This window comes from Ammodytes marinus, assembly GCF_949987685.1.
Source record: "Ammodytes marinus genome assembly, chromosome: 12".
Lineage (NCBI taxonomy): Eukaryota > Metazoa > Chordata > Actinopteri > Uranoscopiformes > Ammodytidae > Ammodytes > Ammodytes marinus.
This window is the reverse complement of record NC_137216.1, coordinates 4,572,584-4,596,508: the sequence shown is the minus strand read 5'-3', so window position 1 is coordinate 4,596,508 and position 23,925 is coordinate 4,572,584. Positions and strand designations below refer to the sequence as shown.

The following is a 23,925-nucleotide window of genomic DNA, read 5'->3' as shown; positions in this document are numbered from 1 at the left end:
ATGGAAGGGGCCATAATGTTACTGGGCTGGAAAAATGTTGAGAAGCTGTATATAGGAAATAGCACAGAATGCAGAGTGTGACTTGAGAAGCTTCCCTTGCCTTAGTATAGTATCACTGATTTGGAGTGAAACTTCTCCTTGCATTTAGGGCAGGGTCCATTTTTTTTTTTTATTGTAAAAAGACATTAAGTGAAACCGTCTTTCTTTCTGTCAGCATTTTGGACAGCTGTATTGAAATGCCACGGTTACATAAGCCTTCTCCCTCTCTCAATATCTCAGCATGGGACTCCAATTTCCTCTATTTCTGCAAAACTCTTACTGAATCTTTCCCTGGAACACGCTCTTCTCCCTGTTCAAAGATAACACTTTCTCTCTCTCTCTCTCTCTCTCTCTCTCTCTCTCTCTCTCTCTCGAAATCTCTCTCAATCGCAAATTCACTTTGCTTTGTCAGCATGTCATGAAAGCCTGTCTGTGCTACAGGGAAATAAAAGAGAAAAGTAACAAATACATCAAATGATTACAGAAATGGGTAGATAGGTAAACAGAGAAAAAGTACAACTGGTCTTAATTCAGGGTGTTACGTTATACTAACTTTCAGCATCCATGCAACATCTACACAAGTAATCGCTGTGCACATACCCAGACAACAGCTGCCTGTGTTTGCTCATGTTATTTATTATGTTATTGCCTGTTGACATCTTCCTTAAAATCGAAGTCATGAGAGTTAAATACATCAGAACATCAATACCCACACAGCATTATCTCTTCATGTCTAAATGATTTAACCATTGTTGGTGAATTGTAGCTCTTGCTCACAGCTGTCTTAGAAAATGTAGATTTCAGGGGTTTTCTGATGTTGAGAATCATTTTTGCTAGTGACCACAACCAATACCATACATACAGCTGCGGAAATAATGAAGAGACCAGTCTGGATTTTTCTTCAATCTTCATCTCTACATTACTTATTGAAGATGCTCTAAATGACAATATTTTTATTGTGAATTTGGTAGAAATGTTGTCAGTAGTTTATGAAATACAACTAACATGTTAATTCTACTCAAACATATGCCTATAAATAATAAAATTAGAGACACTGAACATTTGGAGTGGTCTCTTCATTTTTTTCACGGCTGTGTGGAAAATGATGACAACAGACTATGAATTGTCTTCACCAGTATGTAATGTACAGGAGTGACATCACTGGCATTCAACAGGATGTTTAAAACAAAGGCATTATTGTGTTCCTCAACCCTCTCCATGTCTTTCTATCACACTCTCCTGTGACTTCTAGGTGACTGTGTCTCTTTTGACATCCAGACATTCTTAAACAAGCTCTTTTTTTGTAAAACTCACTGATTTTCTGACTCTCAATCTCTCCCCTCTCCTCTCCATCTCTCATTATTTCTTATCTACCAGATGACTCACCATATTTCAGAGTCAGGATATTTCTCACTCAGAAGCTTAAGAGATGCATGCTGCTTCAAGAATCGCTGACAATCTTCAAATACTCTCTCTCTCTCTCTCTCTCTCTCTCTGACACACACACACACACACACACACACACACACACACACACACACACACGCGCGCGCGAACACACGTTAGCCTCGCTTGCTCTCACACTGACAGGCGTGTGTACAGTGTGCTTACTTAGAGGTGTGTATGTCCCAGAAAACACAGCTGAGCCAACAAACAAGAAGGATGTCACACACACACACACACACACCACAGCTGGCTATCTGTCCTGTCCACAGTGCAGTGGCCACTGTTGATAACGCTCTCCACTGGACCAAAGCTCATCACTCTTTACACACACACACACACACACACACCTGAACGAGGCTGTGTGTGTGTGTGTGTGTGTGTGTGTGTGTGTGTGTGTGTGTGTGTGTGTGTTTATGTGTGCGTGAAACACAGTTCAGGCATTCTGGAAAGCCTGAATAGGAGTCATGAGAATAGAGATGTACATAGATTTGATCAGACTTAACCACATCAAGATGCATGAGGTCTACCTGGAAGAGCAGAGCAGAACACACAGCCATGGAGATAACCACAAATAGGTTTTTTCAAGAGTGTGACCTCCGCACAGTAAACTGTATTATTCCAACCATTTCTGCCAACAGCACTGCAACAAGAGAGGCTTTCACGCTTGACTAAGGGATCATTTCTATTTCTGCATGTGATATTGATATTGGCCCCTCTGCTGAATATGCCCAACAACCACATTGAAACCTCATACAGGGCTTGGATCTCTGCAGATCAACAGACATTGTGTGCTGAAAAATGTGTACATTCCCCTTGATAGAAAGGAATCAAACGTCATTACCTGTGATCTATTCATTTAGTGGGTTTGTTATTTGGTAAAAGTCAGATGTAATAATATGTGTTTGTTTATTTTATGATTTTGTCTGTGGCAGCTGAGGATATACCATGGGTAAGTCCAACCCTCTTCCTACATACAGTATTTCTCTTCATAAACCTTAATATTATTTGAATGACGAGTTTATGCATAAATACTGAGCTCACACTAGACAATGCTTTTCCTACAGAAAATGCACGTGGATGCTGGAAGCTAGTGCTTAACTGGATTGCTGAAGGAGTATGAAGATGAGAAAACAGAGCAGATCTAGAAAAGTTAAACTGAAATAAACCTGTTTATGTCGGAGATGTTAAAAGTACAGGGACTCCATACATCCTGTGTGTCATTGTATACTTTCCAACGTTCTCTTCAGCAACAGTGAAAGTTACTGTTTCATTCTTTCTTCTTCTTTCACTGTGTTCAACTGTGTCACATGTGATGGTGAGATGAGGTAGAATTAAAACTGATACGGCCAAATAATCAGTCTCATCAACATTTATTTCATTATTTATTTCAATCATTATTGCATGGAGTAAATTACAACTCAAATCATCTGCCTGTGGCCACATATCTGTAGGGCCTTGTGCCCTACAGTTATGTGCCGCTCTTCAGACAACAATATACTTTCACTAAGTGTCTTTCTGTTAATTGAGCTACATGTCCTGCTTCACTCTCACACTCAGTTGTTTCCGACTGCAGCAATGTGATTGGCTGAGAGCAACATATGAATGACCACACCCTCTGATTTACATTCCACTTCACCTAGCCCTTTGCACAAAACACTTGCCTCATTTGGTGACGCCCACACAGTCCGTGCACCAATATTCCACTTCAACCAGCCATTTTGCACTTTAAAGTGATCTACCTACATGAACCACAATAACTGCTGCTCTTGGAGGCTCCCACACCATCCATACAACCAAGACCTACTGTGCATGAATGATCAAAACAGAGCCTTTTGACTGTATGAATATGTTTTTTTTAGAGGGTCATATTGGTTCAAAATGTGCAATGCAGGAACTATAGCTCTGTAAGCTTTGATATGGTTACTGTCTCATACACAGGCAATTAAATCATGCAGTAAGACGTTTCCTCAGATTATCATGTCAGGGCCTACGTGATAAATGTTGTCTCTCCCTGGGAATAAGGCCCAAATAAATGACTGAAGTAGTCACGTGGGGACCCAGCGTCCACTGATACATGAACTGGACCTTGACCCAGACTTTATGAGGCCAGGCTGCTGGGAATCATGCATGTTAAAAAACAGATAATAAGTCATGACATGTTGACTCATTCTGGCCCTACTGGCAGAATGGTAGACACAAATCACACATGCCAGCTGTGGGTGTGTGTGTGTGTGTGTGTGTGAGAGAGAGAGAGAGAGAGTTCTGGCATGTGTCTGATGTATGCTTCCATCCTATTCTATTGTGAGTGTGTGTCTGTGCAGACGTTGGGCGGTCATCAGACCAGGCAGGCACCAGTTTCCAGACAGCGAGGTCAGAGTCATTCACTAATCATATTAACATTCCTCCATAATGACCCAATGCATAACTCCCTTTTCAGACTTTTTCTCTCTCTCTCTCTCCGTCCCTCCCTCCCTCCCTCCATCCATCTGCCCCACTCATTCTTTCCATTTCACCCCCCCTCCCCTTTCCCCCCACTCTACATTACTTTCCTGATCTTGACCTCCGTCATCACCTCATTCCCCCAGTCCTCTTTTTAAATTATTCTGTCTATCTATGACCATCAACCGTTCTCTCATTTGTTGACTTAACTTCTGTATGTTTTTTTCCATTCTTCCTTCTTACGTTCCCTTCACTCCACCCCTCTGCCCATGTTTAACTTTGACTCGCTTCATTCTGTCCTCTCATTTCCTCAAATTAAATATAATATAATATAATATTATAATTATTTTTATCCCCGCCCAAACCCACTCAGACTACCTTGTGTAACCTGTCATTGTCTGATCGACCAGTAGGTCACAACATGTAAAGGATTGAAAGTGGAGAGAGTCTTTAGGGGTGATCTTGGTGGACATATATTCAGCAGACATTGTGTCATCATGTATGCAACAGATACATTATGAGTTATTGCATCATTAGATTGTGAAACAAAAACAATTGATTTAAAACATTTTTGTTAAAAGTTTTCATTTACTTTTTTCTTTCTAACAGGCTTGACTGTAACACTTTATTTTCTATTGGGTAAGTTGGTGTTTTCTACATGGGACAGTTATATTACGCTGATCAGCCTTAGACACATTCAAATGTGCAACCTTTACCTCTGTGATGTCGTTATGAACATTTCACATTTGCATTTGAATAACATTTTGAAAAGAGAAAGAAATCATGATTCATGATTCATGCCTCAATGACCAGAAACAAACACAATGCTTCAGTCTTTCCATATGAAGATAGATTTGATTTATCCAACAAATGTTTCTTGTTAGGTAGACATCTATTCATGACTCCAAACAAGGAGCAGAACTCCTCGGTTAGATTTTCAATATACGGAGAGAAAATAACAACATGGCGGACTGTTGGATGTAAGCTCTACGATTTCCTGGAAAAAAAAACATGTTTGTGAAGTAACGTAATTCCATCAGTGTGGTGAGTGTTACCGTTGCAGTGGGTTGCAAAAGACTCACAGAAGTACGGTATGCTCACTGTAGATCAGCTTTGGCTTGATTTGAGGTATTTTATGCGTGCTTGGATAATGTGTGTGTGTGTGTGTGTGTGTGTGTGTGTGTGTGTGTAAGGGGATCTCTTTCAACACCAGGTTTACTTCTACTGTTCGTCAGCCAAATCAAATGGAGGCTGTGTGACTTGGCTTGGACCAGTACTGACTCAAAATGCAGTGACTATAGCTGCTTTTATGCAAGTCTGAATTTAACCTATTACCACACACACGCACGCACGCACGCACACACACACACACGCACGCACACACACACGCACACACACACGCACGCACACACACACACACACACTCACACACACTGTATAATTATTATACACCACCTTCACAGGGATCTGAGTATTCTTTAGACTGGATTTACTTTGGAGAGTTCTCATCATTTTCTCAGTTACTAAATGTGCCATTGCACTGCCCACACACACACACACACACACACACACACACACACACACACACACACACACACACACACACACACACACACACACACACACACACACACACACACACACACACAGACTTATCTCGCTAGCTCAGTTGGTGTGAATGATTTAACTGCTAATGGCCCCAAATCTCTGACGATGAGTCAGTTGTTAATTGCGCCAGTCAGTCATAACCACTGAACCTGGCAGAAGATTACCTCATGACTCAGTGTGTGTGTGTGTGTGTGTGTGTGTGTGTGTGTGTGTGTGCATGTGCGGGCTGTGTGAGATCAGCTCAATGGTGCAGTGGTCCGTGGGGATGGAAAAAAGAGACAGAAAGAGAATGTAGGGGAGACAGAGGAACAATAAATGTCTGAGCATGAGAGTGTCTCCACTATTGAGTGGGACAGTGAGAGGATGTATATATCATATCAGTGTGTGTGTGGCTCAGTCCCTGGAGACACAGCGTAGTGTCTGGGTCCACTGAGTCGCCACTGATCCCATCTAGTCTGACTGAGGATTACAACCTCCTGACCCTCTGCTTGCTGGCCGGCCTCACATACATCAACACACAGAGAGAGAGCAGTGGGATACAGACAGAGGAGGGAGGCAGGGAGACGTGGAAGAATGCTTAGAAATAGTCACAGTAAGCGGGTGCTTGCTTACCTGCCTTTCATGCTTCAAAGAATGCGGCACTAACTAAAGAGTTAAACTTGTTAAAGATGGAGTCATTGAGGAAGATGCTTCTTGTCAAAATAATTTTTTTTCAAAATTAGTGATTTTTTCCTAACGTTCCGCTACCTGTCCGTAGGGTGTGTGTGTGTGCTGAAAAAGAATCCAGTGTTAATACACATCCTAGGCTTTGTAAACTGCTATGTAAACAAAGGTGGCCCACTGTAGCAAAGCAACGTGCCCATTTACAGAGCCTAGGCATGTGTATTAACACTGGATTTATTTTCAGCTTGCACACGTAACGGACAGGTAGTGGATCGTGAGGAGATATTCACTGATTCTGACAAAAAGCAATTAAGACAACAAGTTTTCTCCAGGATGGCTGACTCCACCTTTACAGTAAATATTGAATAGCTGAGGTTTAATATCTTGAATGATCCCTCTCCCCTCTTGTTTTTTTTCTCAGTCTTGATCCCTCCCTCTCTCTTAATCTCACAGTTGTTCTGAACCATCAATGTAAGCCCAGCTTCCTTTCTGTTCCATTACATTCAGATCATTTGCACCGTTCCAATGCTCTACTGAAAGACCTTATAAGGCTAGAGTGAGCACAGCCATGGCATTGGGCTCAATCCCATGATCGCACAGGAGACATCACTGTCTGACTGCAGATATGTATTTGTCTGCAGATGCACATGTGTGTTTGCATGCTAATGTCCTTGTGTGTGTGTGTATCTATATGTGTGTGTATGTGTATGTGTGTGTGGTCTCCCCGGGGCAATGCTATGTCAGTGTCACTCTGGTGCAATACAACCTTTGCAAAGCGCCTTATCTTACTCATTCAGATATCTGCCCAGAAACAGTCCGACATATTTTTTCTGTATTAACATTCACTTCTTGATCCAGTTGGCCATTTTCTGTATTCACTGAGGCCAACACAAGGGGAGGGCAGCCCGCTGGTTCTAGAAAATACTGCTGATTTGTCAGATGATAAATTCACATTGAGATGCCAAACGCGGAAGCTTACCCAATTTGTGCAATGGGTAAAAACTTGAAATGTGATTCAATTCCGCGTCTAATCTGTCAACAAAATAAATAAAGGACCCTTTTGCTGCGAAAGATGCTTACGGCAAGGAAACATTCTCTCATTCAAATGAGCCACAAGTAAAAAATAAGTTCATTGCACTGAGGCTGCAGTCAGACAGAAAAAAAAAACCCAGAGAACATGATCTGAGCGAGCGACTTTTAACAGCACTAATTTGTTTTTCCATGAGGGAACCTGTGGCCAAGTGTTTGAAGTTGGCAATGCACGTGTGTTTTAAGTGTGTTCATGTGCAAGCATGTGTGTTAGCATGTTGGCTGGCTGAGACTGCCGCATGTGTTTGTCTTTTTCCACGTTGGAACTTGTGCTCGGTTATCTGTGTGATTATGTGTGTGTGTGTGTGTGTGTGTGTGTGTGTGCGTGTGTGTGTGTGTGTGTGTGTGTGTGTGTGTGTGTGTAAAAAAAAATACATATGAGAAACCACATATCCCTGTCAAATCATCAGATTAAAAAGGCAGTCTGCTAGTGTGGTAGGTTTGTGTGTATGCTGCCAGCAATGCAGTCATTGGTTGATGTGGTACCGTATATTCCTGTGGATTTATGATCACCCCGAGCTGGCATTAATAATGGAGACTGGAGAAATACGGTCCTAACTTGGTACAGCCGGCATGCTGACGAAGAAAACTGGAAATCAAATTCTGCTTTTTCCCAATGCATAGCGCCTGCTAAATGCTATATTAATTTGTGTGTTATAAGTACTAGTGCATGCAACTTATGCATACTTAAATGTAACCTGTCTATGAAAGTGGGATACAGAAAAAGATGTTGCCTATAGGCAGTGTCACACAGTCATTGAAATGGCTGTTCCATCGCTCGTCACTTTTGGTCTATCTTTAATATTTTTTGCGGCATATATAATCCTCTGTTTTTTATAGGACAATCAGGTGAACATTTTTTTATTGGTAGGCCTGATTGCCGTTTGAAGGCAGCAGCATTTATTTTTGCAAGCAAAATGAAGGGCATTTTTGCATCTCACATAGTCTTTAGCTCGTTTAGGTGTTAGTTTCTAACGGTTTTAAAACATTTTGTGGAAGCGATCATGTTAACATTCACCGGTAGCAGAGCTAGCCGAGACCGTGCTAGTTTAAATGGAAACCGCTATTGACATGCTAACTGAAATTAGCGTCACTGTCGCAAAGTGTTTAACTATACATTAACTCTATAACAGTGAAAATAGCGTAACGTGCGATCTTTAACTCTAAAGCGGACAGGTTTGAGGAGTTGGTGATGTCTGTGGAAAGGTTTAAGAAACACCAGGCTGTGTCTGCTGTGTGTGTCCTGCTCGTAAATTCAAGTTTTGGTCGCAGCAGCCAATCAAATCAGAGGGAGGCGGGGTTTAGTCAGAGATTACTTCATGCTCCGTGCTCACTGTGGCCTTCACAGTGTGCACGTATTCGCCGCCAGCATGATATACAGTCAAAACCGAAATTATAAATACCCTTGGCAAATTTCACCAATTTTTGTTAAAATGTTAACAAAAGCTGAAATTTCTTTTCCACAATGATGCCTCTTGTACATCGTCTTAATATATTTTGGGAGAAGCCTGTGTCATTTCCAATCAAGAAAAAGCTGGCTGGTTTCATAAAAGTTAAGTAACTTTAAGTCAAAATTTGCCAGGGGTATGAATAATTTCGGTTTTGACTGCAAACATGATAACTTCTACATATTTGGTCCAAAAAACTTCAAAATGAATCAATGCTGCACACCTTTGTGCCGTGCGCAAGCCTCATCCAGAAGCTTAGGCCGATCTGACTAACATTCAGAGAGATATGCGAGCCACAGACAGAGACAGACAGACAAACGTTACTTGCTTTATAGATAGATAGATGGATAAAGGTACGCTTTTATTTTTTATATTTTCATTCGTAATTGCTTGAACTTTTTAACAGGAACATATAGTGTGCACTGTGTATAAATGGATGGATCTATCAGTCATCTCCACCAAAGAGCAGCATTGTATTTCCCAATGTCATATTTAATAGAAAAATAATGATGTACCTCTTATTGGAGAGGGATGAATGGGAAGAGAGCAGTGACAACATGAAGCAAACTGTACATGATGGGGATCTAGATTAAAATGGAGTGAGAGAGAATGGATTGAGAGGGAGTGGAAAAAAACATGTTTTTATGTACAGCACAAACAGCCCCCTTAACCCTGTCTGTAACAACAGAGAGCCATACTCAGCTACAAGGTTTGCTCTTGTCCTTTTCTACTAATAGAGGGTTGGGGTTCGATCCCCGCATGTCCATCTATAAAACACCCAAGGTAGCACCACTATACTTCTGTTTTATAATGGCTGAAATTACATGAACACTCTCGAGGTCACGAAGGAAGGGGTTATGGTTGTTGAGAATGTGTGTGTGTGTGTGTGTGTGTGAGGAAGAGAGAGAGAGAGAGGGAGAGAGAAAGAGAGATAGAGAGAGAGAGAGAGGAGTGCAAGGGGGTAAGAGGAAGGGCAAAGGGGCTTTGTTTCCCCAGCAAAGCTACACATTGTCAAATAAATAAAGGTTTGCCATGTATGTCTCCATGGTATGGACAACACTATGTCATTGTACAGGTGTTGTGGCATATTTCTTTAGCCCTCTAATGACAGAACAAGTTTTATTTAGGCAAAACCTGTTATTGGAAATATTACCTTTAAAAGGCAGATTCAGGGGCACCAGCTCGGTCAGAAAGTGTACTGAAGTGGAGAAATGTCTTGATGTTTTGGCTTTGTACGCCCATGGTTTTAAAGGGGTGAACCAAGACCATGACTTTGAAAGTACTAGTTATTAGCTTTAACCAAAATTCCAAGATTACACAACGTGACTTCAATAAACCCAAATCAACTAAGGTCTAAAACCCAGACATATCCACAGGAACTTGGCAAAGTCCTTGGTGATGTTAGTCTTATCCTTTACTTCAGCTATTGCTATTAAGAACTAGTAAGCGATGAGTTGGCTACTTATAAACATAGCCATATTATCATGTCTTAGGAGTTGTGTTTTTAGTGACCAGGATGTCCAATACTCATTCTCTTTTAGCTCTGTTTCAGTCTCTACCAACTCCTGAGGGGAATATCTGGCTCTTTAAATGCTCCACTATCCCTGCGTTCCAATACCCATACTTCCCTACTGTTCAGTATGCCAGAAAAAGATTTAGGATGTCCCAATACATGCACATCAATTGTAGTATGCTGAAAATACATACATGCCCAAGTTACTCTAATAGTATTTTGGAGTATTCGTCTTTATTCAACAAAATAAAATAAAAAAATCCTTATCTGATTTTTTTTGTCTCCTGTGGCCCTTAAACTCTTCTGTACTTTAGTATGTAGTGTAGTAAAAAGAAAGAGTATGTGATTTGGAATGCAGGGTATTGTATGTTCTCCAGATAATCTTTAACTGCAACTGTGTTGTGCTTGGCAGGTAGTCTGCAGTGGCTTTGGTTAAGGTTGTTTTTCCCCCAAATGCTCTGAATCAAAATCAAATGCAACAAATGTCTTAAGACTGGGAGAGTATAACTGTTAAAAATGCCCTGAAGACTCAGAGACCTTGATTCACCCTGCACTCCCAATAGAGAGAGATTCTGTACTGCTGTGACCTTGTTCAATTCAGCTGTTACCGGATGGAAACTTTGATCATTGTTAGTCATGTGTTTCAGTGGGTGATACTCATGACTAATGTACCCACATAAACCTAATTTGTTGGGACTAAATTGAGGCGATCGTTGTGAATCAAAAGGCCTTTGTCTGTGCCCAGGTCTATACTTTGTCACAGTATCCCAATGTTTTCTGACCTATTTAGACGTTGTCTCAAGTACTGTTTTTCTTGAAAGTATGTGAAAAGTGTTTTGAAGTGAGAAGAGGGAAGACATGACGGTATTGTGTTTAAAACAGCCAAGAGAAAAAAAAGGCCAGATTAAAATGAGAAATGTTATGGGAATCACATTTGTGGGTTTTTCCCAAATTCTATTGAGAATAAGACAATGGTGTGCCCGTCTCTAGATGGTAACAGTGACAAGGTTAAAGGAGAATACTGGAGCCAGTTCAAAAGGAATGGGGCCTTGAGCAAAGAGAATTCCCAGAAACAGACACACTACCAAATGGACCCATACACACACAAACACATGCAGACCGGACACAGTTCTGACAGGACAGAGAATTCAATTTTGATCAACAGGATATGATTCAAGATGCAGTATAACTGTGCATGGGCAACATTTTGGGGGCATGCACAGAGAAGAAATGCTGCTGATGGTGAAGTCAAAAGTCAAAGTCAAAATTATGTCTATAGCACATTTAAAAACACCATCAGTTGACCAAAGTGCTGAACAAGATACAATACAAAATAACATATGAAATATAATACATGAAAAAAAAAAGTTAGGAGTGTCAAAGTCTCAACTTGTGTTAAAGGCCAATGCAACAAAAGTCTTCAGCAACATATTAAACTGTTCAACTTAACAGGGATCCAGGTTCTATTCATTCATTCATTCATTCACACACAGTCATGGTGGTGAAGTTGTTACAGTAATTCCAGGAGCGTTACGCCATGTTTGATCTAAACTGCCAATAGCAACCAAACTGAATCTATTCCATGTGTTTCCCTAGAGGGCAATAGTGACCCGACTTTTAAACTTAGCCTGCATATGGGAATCTTCAGAGGAAAGAAAAAGAAAAAGAAAAGAAAGGCTTCTGCTGCTAAAATGATTATTTTATAGGGACAACCCACTGAACAAGAGGGTTAATAAAAGATGATGGTGTAATGGATAATTTCTCTATCAATACAAATTCGAAAAGGCAACATTTAGAAAATGCTAAGCTATCTATCTATCTATCTATCTATCTATCTATCTATCTATCTATCTATCTATCTATCTATCTATCTATCTATCTATCTATCTATCTATGACACATATTATAAAAAGCTTGTTGCTATGCTTGAACACTGAGTAAACTGACAAATGTTATGGAATAACCAGGGAACTTATTTTCCAGGTGTAAGACCACAATGCAGTTCTTAGATGCTTAATGAATCTCAAACAGAACAGTCAACTTTCCCTATTTCCATCAATAGAACATAACAAACAACACAGTGTTTGACTGGAGAATGATTGGAGGGTTTATGTTCACTCAGACTGATTCATTGTTTTGGACATAAACATGGACTTGACTTATTGCCAGGCTCTAAACGCGTATTGCTTTGCACAAACACAGTGTATGTGCCTATGTCTTTAAGTAACTAATAGAGAAATGGAACATCACATTGGTAAATAAAAACCATCTGAGTGTCTGGTTGGACTCTGTTCAGAAGTGGATGGGGAAACTGTTCCGACGAGTGTTATTTTTCCAAACCCACAAATCCCAATTCTGAGACTTGTGATCTACTGACTGACTGGCTGCTAGGAAGTGTCTGTACTGGGTTGTACTGTATGTTCTCCCTGTTTCTGAGCAGGCTTCTTCCCACAGTCAAAAGATACACACTTCAGACCAAATAGAAACTCTCTTTAGGTAAGAATATTGCCGTCAATTCTTCTTCTGTCTAAACCTTAGCCTTTTGATAGATATGTGACTAGTTTGAAGACTTTTCTGTTTCCATTCCACCTGTCATTTTAATTTAATTTAAATGTTCTATTTCTATTCATTCGCTTTTCTAATGCGTATTATGTATTTTAATCTTGCCCCTGTAAAGCACTTTGAATGGCCTTGTGTCTGAATTGTGCTATATAAATAAACTTGCCTTGCCTTTGTACCGCCCCTCCTTGCCTTAAGCATGCTAGGATGGGCTCCACACCCCATTATACTGAACTGCATTAGCAGATACAGAAAACAGATGAATGATTATACAAAATAAATTACAGTCAACAATCTTGTTAAATAATGTATTCATGTATTAACTCTAGGAGCAGATGTCCTTCTGCAGTGCGCAAACCAGCATACCACGTTATGTCTCCTATCTAGTGTGATCATCATTTACATCATCAGGGGCCATATTCACAAAACATTTTATCTTAGCACTAAGAGTACTCCTAAGGAGCACTAAAAGTTCTTAGTAAGGAGTAATTTCTTAAAACCTATTCACAAAGCTGATAAGACCAACTTTTACTAAGGAATGGGAGGGACTCCTAAGCTAAGACTAGAGGGTGGTGTTGACCCTGTTGCTATGGATGATGTCATGTTCATACCTTCTATGCCCACAGTGATTGGCTGAGAGGGAATGAGAGCTAAGAGTGAATTTATGATAGAAACACTGTGGGAGATATCCATATTGTGTCGCTGTATTAAAGTAAAGAGTTTTTATATACAATTAATGACAAGTGACACTGATTTAACATGAACCCAAGATACTGCAGGGTTTCCCACACATTCGTTCACAATTAACCTACAATAGCGCCACATAGGCCTATTAATTTTAAATTTTACAATTATTTGAATCGAAAAATATATCCTCATTGAACAGCTGCACGCCATGCACTCTCACTGTATTTCTCTCAACGGCGGACTATGCAGTAATTGTCAGACAGCGATGAACCAGGAAATTCACAATTTAGAAACAACAGCCGGCGAACTCGTAAAGTGCATGCGGAAGGAAAAAGGCGAGACGCGCAACTATACAGTAGCGGACCTGTGGAACGGAGGAGATGCTGCGAAGCGCCACATATAGGCCTACTCTAGTAGGAAATTAAACCCAAACGTGACACCAACAGTAACTTTCAGTGCATCATAAACCCAAAGCAACTGCAGGAAAAGGAACTTAATAAATATTTTTTTATATAAATATAATAAATATAAATGTGTCTATACTTTCTAAATATAGCTTTACTAAGGTCATTAAACCCTAACAGCTATTAAAGGTACCTTTTTTAAAGCTCACTAGCATTAAATCTATCCAAAACACCATCAAATGGTTGTCTGTGATTTACTCTTAGTGACTTATTTCATAGATTTAGGAGCTAGTTTTAGCGCTAAAATGCTTTGTGAATTACACTTATCTTAAAAAGTTAGGAGTCGTAAAATTAGGAGTGAAACGCCCCTTATTTTTGAGAGTTACTCCTAAATCTCCTAGATCTACTCTTAGCCTTAAAATGTTTTGTGAATACGGCCCCTGAATGCTGGAAAAAAGGTTTAGCCTTTGACTTATTTCTCAATACATGTCAAATGGAATACATCTTGCCTGTTTTCATTCTAAATGTCAGTCAGTGTATCAAACACTCTGCACTCCAGCAACGCTACCAGCTGAAGTCAACCTTGGAGTCCTAAACACACAGACAGCAATCAGGCTACAACAGTTGCATCTTTCCTTGTAACATTTTTTTAACCAATGCAGCACTGGTTAGGATGTAAACAAACAAGCAGGCGTCACCATCAGAGGAGGGCTGAATAAGTTCAACGCTGCTTTCCAGGACGTTGCACACGTTATTAGTGCTGTCAATTCTTTAAACATCAAATTGGGTCGGTCGGTGTGACAGAATAAAGGAGCCATCTCATGAACCTAATATTCCACAGAGCAGCATCATGGCTGAAAATAACTCTCAGCTTCTCAAAAAAAAAAAAATCAAATAAACTCCAAAGCTAAAAACTTCACAATTCTGTCTCCATTGAATAAAATGTCATAGGAATTTGACAGGCATTTTTAGGAAGTGCATTACAAAACACTTTTCTTTCAATGACTTGTATTTGTATCTGTCAAGTTTCAGCATTCATTTTCTTTACCAAGGGATGTGGACTACTGCAAAGGGAGACTGAATTTCAAGCTAGGGGGAAAGGACTTTTTGGGGTCCAATTTGGCTGCACTTAACTTGGTCAGATGGTGCTTTTCATAGATGACCAGACAATAGCACAGGACCGACTGACTTGACACGAGTAACCTCACTGACTGTGTATGACTGTGTGTGTCTTAACTACCAACACAGCAATCTATTTTCGGTGTTGTATTTTTACATCCATCCTTTTCTTAGATAAAGCTCTTTGCACATACAGATATCAGTGTATTTGCTACAGTAGACATGCACGTGTTGAATGCAACGAGGTCAGAGGCAGCTGATGGGAAACAAAGGAAGGAAAAGACAAGGACTCAAAATGAAACAATAACCAGATAATGGGGCGAGAACGGAGCTGGAGACAAACTGTCTTGTTTGCCCGACTTTATCGTAGCGCCCTCAAGGACGAGGGGAGATAGGAATACAGTACATGCACAATAATAACTGTAGGGAGATAGCTTTGTATGCTGACTAAAAGTAGGTGATATCAGCTTTGCTACATAATAAATGTGTCAATAAAGTTCACAAAACAAAATTGTTGCAGTTTGTCATCTCCCCTTGACAAAAACCTATTTGACTACGATGATGTATTTATTTTGGTTGGCTCTCATAGAATTATCTAGAATAAATTCATACAAGAGCTCGTGGTCTGCTGACACCACTGCCACTCAGCTGAAGTTCATCACCAGTGTATATAAGCACGTTTTGTTCTTTTAAATAACAGGCCACTGACGGGAATTGTAAAAAAGGGGGTTTTGAATTATGGAGAAAGAGAAAGCGATGAGTCACTGTCTTGTCCTAACGTCGACTGCTATTGGTTGGAAACGGAATAAAAACACTTTTCACCCAGCGGACAAGCTGACACAATTTTTCTCGTTTGCCAAATAATTGTGGTGTCGGGCTGAGTGTTGACTTAGATATTTTAGCCAGACAAAACCAGAACATTTTTCCCGATGAGTTGCTAGTTGTGTCATCCCCCCTTCAGATACAGGGGAGCGCACAGTGTAGCTATTGTAACAGTATTAGGTTACACACCCACAGTTGGGAGACTTTTTCATTTCCATTTCAAGATTGAAAGAAAAACTAACTTTTGTCCAAAACGTTGGTCTCATGACAGATCGCATAAAAGTAGATCCAGATTTCCCTCAACTTAGAAAACGTTATAGCAGACAGTAGTAGCCCTATGCAGCATGTTCTAAATATTCCAGGCATGTTCCTTTTGTATCACTCTTCAAAACGCCATTAGTAATTCAATGACTAACTGTAAATGAACACAAATATTCTAAGCCATAAGTACAGGAAAAAAAACTACATGAGAGCTTTTCATTATGATTGAAACCTATAATAAAGGCAGTGCCACACAGCCCACACAATATAACAATTGGCTTCCGTACTCTCTGTGTAGGATTGTGTGTGAATGTGAGTGTGCTGTACTGTATGTGACAACAGAAACAGCACCCTGTTGTTGATTTAGTTCCCCCTTCTCCTCAGGGAGAAAGTCTGTTGTTTGTTGTCGTCTGAAAACACACACACACACACACACACACACACACACACACACACACACACACACACACACACACACACACACACACACACACAATGCACTCACTTGGAAACAAACTTGTGCCGTGGCTTTTGTTGCTTGATAATTGTTTTTAAGGCAAACATAATTTTGCTAGCGGAGACAGCTAACCCATAACCATGAATCAATAAGATGGTAATGGAGCCTTAGGGGGGGAGAAAAAAATACAAAGTCGGTACACTGTGGCAACACTACGTTAGGAACTCTCCCTCCCTTTCTCTTTTTTTCCTCTCACTCCTTCCCTCTCCCTCCACTTCACAAGTTTCTTTTTTACTTTTCATAGTTATTCCGTACATCCCTAACAAATAAATACATAAAAACGTCTAAAAGGAGAAACAAAACAAACCAATAAAAGTGGAATTGAATTAGTGTGCCATCGGCTCACCTCCATAAGCATTACTTCTCCCTGTACCCTTTTAACAGAAAGCCAGTTAGGTAAATAATGGCCTGTGCTCTAATTAATAAATGCATCATCCATAATGAGGGGGGCTTGTTAGGCACTGTGGCAACTGCTACTGGCCTGGTTTTCTTTAGATTATCATTATTATGAATTTTTTCTTTTACTTTGAAACTTCAAACTTCATTTCCACCTCTGAAGCATGCTAATTGCGCTCCCTCTCCGCTTTCTAAACAACAACAACAAAGTTGTTCTCATTTGGAGGCACAGGACGGTGTAATGGGTTGGCTATTGATCGCAGGGGGGAAAGGAGAGTGCCCCCGGGCTGCTCACAAAACCAAATGACTTTAAGATCTGAATTAGAGCGAGCCAAGTAGAACTCTGGATAACACACACTGTTTGGCTACAGTGACAAAGGCGCTACATTACTGAATCCTTCATTGTGGGGTTCAGTCATTTGTTACATACAACTCTCTCTCACACACTCTCTTTACTCCAGCCACGCTCCAGAGCCAAACATTTGTTTTGAATAAACTACTGAGGTCCGCGGTTTAGGATGACTTTCAGGGATGAGGAATGAATCTACCAATGTGTTTATTGATTAACCATATAGTCTAGCACATCCATTGTCTATCAGGGTATCATGTAAAACCCAAGGGAGAGGCTTTACATTTATGCTTTTATCCAACAGTACTAAAACCCAAATAAATTCATTTTAGTATCACATACACCTGGACAGCCAGACACAGAGAATGCTTGACTATTGACTATGACTATAAGAACTATCTGATACATTTTCTGACATCGAGCTAAATGATTTAAACTTTACTCATCATGTCACTAAACTGAAAGCTACAGTATGGTAAGGCACTGAGGACAACAACTAAACTACAAGATGGGATCAAAATGAAACCTATTTTAAACTAACTGTTACCACTCATTTGTTTTAAAGCACTGCATGGCCTGGCACCTATGTCAAAGATATACCTGTATAAATAAAGGTAAAAAAAAAAAAAAGAAAAAAAGATCTTCCACCCTTGCTCTTCAAGCTATTCCACAGCCAGAGCTACAGACCAAAGCCTGGTACTTCACAGCCATTATGATCCAGAACAATCTTACTCAAAACTACTCACACACACACACACACACACACACACACACACACACACACACAGAGGGAACTTTATACAATCTTACTCATCGGTGTAGGTTCATTCAGAGATAACTAAATATAGCCTGTGAGGGTCAGGTATACTAATGGTTGTTGTGAGTTATAGCTTCTTCCTTTAATTACACCATGATGAGGTCTGACAGTATCGTGGCACTGAGATAAAGGAAACTTCTGACTCTGATGGAGATCATGGTGCAGTGGTTAAACTGTGCTGTCCATCACAGCAGATTCACTTTACCTGTCAGCGTGAAGACATGTAGTTAGACATGTAGGTGATTTTCTGGTTTCCTCAAACAGCCATGGAAGCTTATGTCAGCGAGACTTCAGGGGCCGTATTCACAACACATTTTATCTTAGCACTAAGAGTACTCCTAAGGAGCACTAAAAGTTCTTAGTAAGGAGTCATTTCTTAAAACCTATTCACAAAGCTGATAAGACCAACTTTTCCTAAGGAATGGGAGGGACTCCTAAGCTAAGATAAGGGGGCGGGGTTTACATGAAACCAAGATACTGCAGGGTTTCCCACACATTCGTTCACTATTAACCTACAATAGCACCACATAGGCTAGGTCTATTCATTTTAAATTTTACATTGATTTGAATCGAAAAAAATATCCTCATTGAACAGCTGCACGCCATGCACTCTCACTGTATTTCTCTCAACGGCGGACTATGCAGCACTAGCCAGACAGCGACAAACCAGGAAATTGACAATTTAGAAACAACAGCCGGCGAAATCGTAAAGTGCATGCAGAAGGAAAAAGGCGAGACGCGTACCTATACAGACAGCGGACCTGTGGAACGGAGGAGATGCAGCGAAGCGCCACATAGGCTATAGGCCTACTCTAGTAGGAAATTAAACCCAAACGTGACACCAACAGTAACTTTCAGTGCATCGTAAACCCAAAGCAACTGCAGGAAAAGGAACTTAATAAATATTTTTTTATATGATTATAATTAATATAAATGTGTCTATACTTTCTGCATGCATTGGTGTGCTTTTTGTTGTTATTTATGTATTGAGTCTATTTTTTATACATTGTACTATGGATCTTCATGTGTCCTGAATAAAATCATATATATATATATATATATATATATATATATATATATATATATATATATATATATATATATATATATATATATATATATATATATATATATATATATATATATATATATATATATATATATATATATATATATATATATATAAACATAGCTTTACTAAGATCATTAAACCCTTACAGCTATTAAGGTACCTTTTATAAAGCTCACTATCATTAAATCTCTCCAAAATGCCATTAAATGGTTTGTCTGTGAGTCCTAGCTTTTCATAGATTTAGGAGCTAGTTTTAGCGCTGAAATGCTTTGTGAATTACACTTATCTTGAAAAGTTAGGAGTCCTAAAATTAGGAGTGAAACGCCCCTTATTTTTGAGAGTTACTCCTAAAATCAGCATGTTAGGACCTACTCTTAGCCTTAAAATGTTTTGTGACTACGGCCCCAGGTGACCAGGCACTGTGTGTGTGTGTGTGTGTGTGTGTGTGTGTGTGTGTGTGTGTATGTGTGTTTGGGTGTGTGTGTGTGGGTGTGTGCATGTGTGTGTTTTTTTTACTGAAAAGACAAACTGTAACTTTTACAGTCATGTAATTTTTTTTAATTTAATACAAGCATTCATTTAAATTGCTTATCGACATCAGCAGCAGTCAATGCAGGGTGACACCTGGGACCAGTGTGGGAGGTGGGTCCTTATTAGCAATCTAAACATTATTACAAAAGGCATACAGTATTTTTGAGATTCCTTCTACTTGACTCATCCAGTTTGCGCTCTGAATAGGACCAGATCATGCATTTGTGATCTACAAAACAGTACAGCTGCGGGATCACAAGTGAGAAAGACCTCTACTTATCTCCTCTGTGTCTCATATTCAGTGAACAGTGTGTGATAGCAGCAGCGCTATCAGCTGTATGCCTGCAGGAGACAGTCACGTCAAAGAGCACCTGGCTACTGACAGCTAAAGGGACTTGATCACTACACAACGCAATGAAAGCAGGGATCATTCTGATAGGGAATAGGAGAACTCACAAGCGCCTGATACACATAAGCGCCTGACACGCACACACACACACACACACACACACACACACACACACACACACACACACACACACACACACACACACACACACACACACACACACACACACACACACACACACAGTACAGAGATGCTGGTGTGTACACAAAGCATAACTCGGTTATCTCATGAGAGGACAACCTGATGTTCGACTGCCAGGACATTCTTCAGATAGGAGATTATGAAGCTTCTTCTCGTGTGTGTGTGTGTGTGTGTGTCGTAGCCCCTCACCCTGTGTGCATCGTTGTCATGTGCTCTGCGCCGCAGGTCCACTTCTTCATATGGAGGCACCATTCCTTCTCTCCTTGCCTGCTGGTATTCTCTTCTCAGCTGCTGGATGCGGTCCACACTGCCACACAAAGAAAACATTGGCTTTGAGAAATAAGCATTTAGATTATTCTAAAAAGAAAAAGAACAAAAATGCAACTGGGTTCATTAAGATTTTAAACAACGGAGGTGAATGTGGATAATTGACACACAGACACGCATACACACACATAAACACACACACACACACACACACACACACACAAAGATCAATCTCTCAATCGTTCTGGCTTCATCGTTCTGATCTTAATCTGCGTTTATTTTTCTCTTGTGACGTAAAGAAAATAAAAACATCAATCACGTAAATATTCTTTCTCTCTGTCCACAGAGGTATACTATATATATATCACATGTCAACACTCAACCCTGGGCACCACAGTGAGTCATGCACACACGCACACACACACACACACACACACACACACACACACACACACACACACACACACACACACACGTATAATGGACATTTGAAAAGTCATACCCTACACACATGTACCAGAATGCACCATTAGAATTGCAGTGTTCATTTTCATGAACCAAGATGATGGAAGGAGGAAAAAGCCATCGACACACCGTCAAGAGATTTATGAAAACACACAGACACACCGTCTCCAAAGCCGTCAGGAACAAAATGTTGCACTTTATTACATCATGTCAAATACCATAAGTATGCTAATAAAGGCCCAGCAACTAGTTAAACAATGATGTGGCACGTTCAAGTTGCTATGGCAGATAAGCAAGCAGATATACACATATATATATATATATATACTGTATATACACACACACACACACACACACACACAGGTATGTTGGAAAATGATCGCTGCTGTTCTGTGTAATGTTTATGCATCGGAGTAGAAATGATTTGTGTCAAAGAGGTCCAGATGATATGCATATCAAACACACAAGCAATTACACTCACTGACTGACTGACACACACACACACACACACACACACACACACACACACACACACACACACACACCAGATCACCCTTTCCTCTGCTTTATTGAGGGCCTGGGAGAATAGAGTGGCAAAATGTACACACCATTTATTTTAATCTTCACAGATTTACACACACACACACACACACACACACACACACACACACACACACACACACACACACACACACACACACACACACACACACACACACACACACACACACACACACACACACATACACACACACACACACACACACAAAAGGTACTTTATACGATTTATGACTGCACATAAAAAGGCAGAGGGCGAGCTCAGGAATAAATGCATATGATAAACAAAGACATAACAGAACACTCACACACACATTTATGCAAATAGTTCCATGACCACAGCACAAGGAGGAAATTGATTAGTTTAAGAGAAACAAGTAGGCCATAAAAAGGACAGACCTGTATGACTTGACTTTGTGGTTGTATAAACAGCACTAGGACTGCTTCATGGTGTAGTAAGCCAATGGCATGGCAGTGTTCTGTATGTGATACAGTTGACTCTTTGTTCATGTAACTGACATGTTTTATTTCTTTAATTAGTTTAGGCTTTAAAAACATTTGGTTAAAAAATGCAAGGCAAAAACAATAAGGAATTTCAAAATAAAGCATATACCTACTAAACCTACACTTCAGTCCAGCAACAGACTCCTCTCTCCCTTTCTCTCACACACACACACACACACACACACACACACACACACACACACACACACACACACACACACACACACACACACACACACACACACACACACATACACAGAAGCGAGCACGCACATTGGGGTAAGCATGCACTCTCGCAGACACACGCCCGGGGAGATCAATCTCTTGCTCTTGCTCTGTCAGACCAATAATAATTCTATAAATGTTTAAAATCAGAATCGAAAACTCGACGTAGTTAATAATGCTGCTATTAATAATTAAGACTTCTGTAGCATTAATCACATGGTGGGAGACGCCCAAATACATATATCAATGTTCACAGTAAAGGAATAAGTCGTCATTAAAGCCTATACATATTTACACGCTTGGTTCTCAAAGGTACTATTTCTTATAGCAACAACCTTTACATCACTTTATTTTGCTTGATTTTAATCTGTTTTGGGATCTCTGTCTAAAAGTAAGACATTAAGCAAGGACAGGGTGGGAAATGGGATCATAGGTCGTATATTTAACATCAATTATTAATGACATGATGTGAGATCTGTCAAATCATGCACACACACAATCCATTCAGGACAACATAACCTAGGGTTAAATTGTTGGAGAGATGCTGTATTTATTTAAACTTTAATGCCTACATTACCTTGAGGAGGCATTATCAGCCTGCTTCAGTGTGAAGCAGACTTAATAACAACATCAATTATTGAAAAAGACATGCTGGGTGATGTGGCAAATCCATATCCATAACCAACACCAACGCTTGTATCAAAATAAATACAACGTTATTTTCCATATCTACCGGATGATATATTTGGTATTTTCCTCCCATCAGAAAAAAGGGAAATATACAAAACAAAGGAAGGGACCTATGGAGATATGGATACAATAGAAACAGTAGAACAAAAATAAAGAGTGAAAATCCATGTCGGGCAAATGCTCTTCAGTGCTCTCTTTCTCTAACGGATGACTTTGAGCTGTAAGGATTCATAAATCTGACACAACATGGTCAAAGGACTGGTACGCACACACACACGCACACGCACACACACACGCACACACACACACACACACACAGTGATGGACAAACAGACGGTTGATGTATGGCCTCCTCTTAAGACGTGGCACAGGGGAAATATGTCATTCAGACCTCTGGGCTCAGTCTGATTTATGACGGGTGTGCTAATGTGTGAGAGTGTGTGTTAGGAGAAGCTATGTACAGGAACATATGAAAAAGCTTTTTTTTGATAAGATAGCCTACTGACATCTCTTCCAAGGACGTGTTCAAATCCAACATCAAATGGAGTAAAAGGGATCTTTGTTGCTATCAAACTATTCCAATGTGTGTGAGAGAGAGACAGGTTACGTGTCAATGTTGGATTCTGGGAAGGAAGAAAGATGAGAAAAGGTTTACAAAATGCAACCCATTGGCAGGGATGTTGACCTTCTGAATAAAAACCTCAAGTGGTAAAGTATAGCATTTCCTTTCATTAGCGCAAACAAAAAGTCATATTAGCCATTTGGAAAGGAAAAAAATCAATGGCGGTTGAAAACATAAACAGCGATTGATTGAAACGCGTAAGAGATGGCACACACTAGTACACAGTGTATATTAAATGGCCCCTTCACCTTCTGAGGAAAGTATG

At 40.1% G+C, this 23,925-nt stretch overlaps 1 protein-coding gene across 3 annotated transcripts in view; it reads right to left on the bottom strand.

Annotated features, from left to right (window-relative positions):
* LOC307258513 (partitioning defective 3 homolog B-like) overlaps positions 1 to 23,925 on the bottom strand; it is a 244,188-nt gene that overhangs the window by 51,724 nt on the left and 168,539 nt on the right. For all 3 annotated transcript variants that reach the window (XR_013845127.1, XM_080038071.1, XM_080038072.1), the window contains exon 23: positions 20,519 to 20,636. Coding sequence is in view for 2 of the 3 variants with exons in the window: in XM_080038071.1 (XP_079894197.1) it covers positions 20,519 to 20,636 (118 nt within the window). In the remaining variant the exon portion in view is untranslated. The remainder of the gene's footprint in view (positions 1 to 20,518; positions 20,637 to 23,925) is intronic.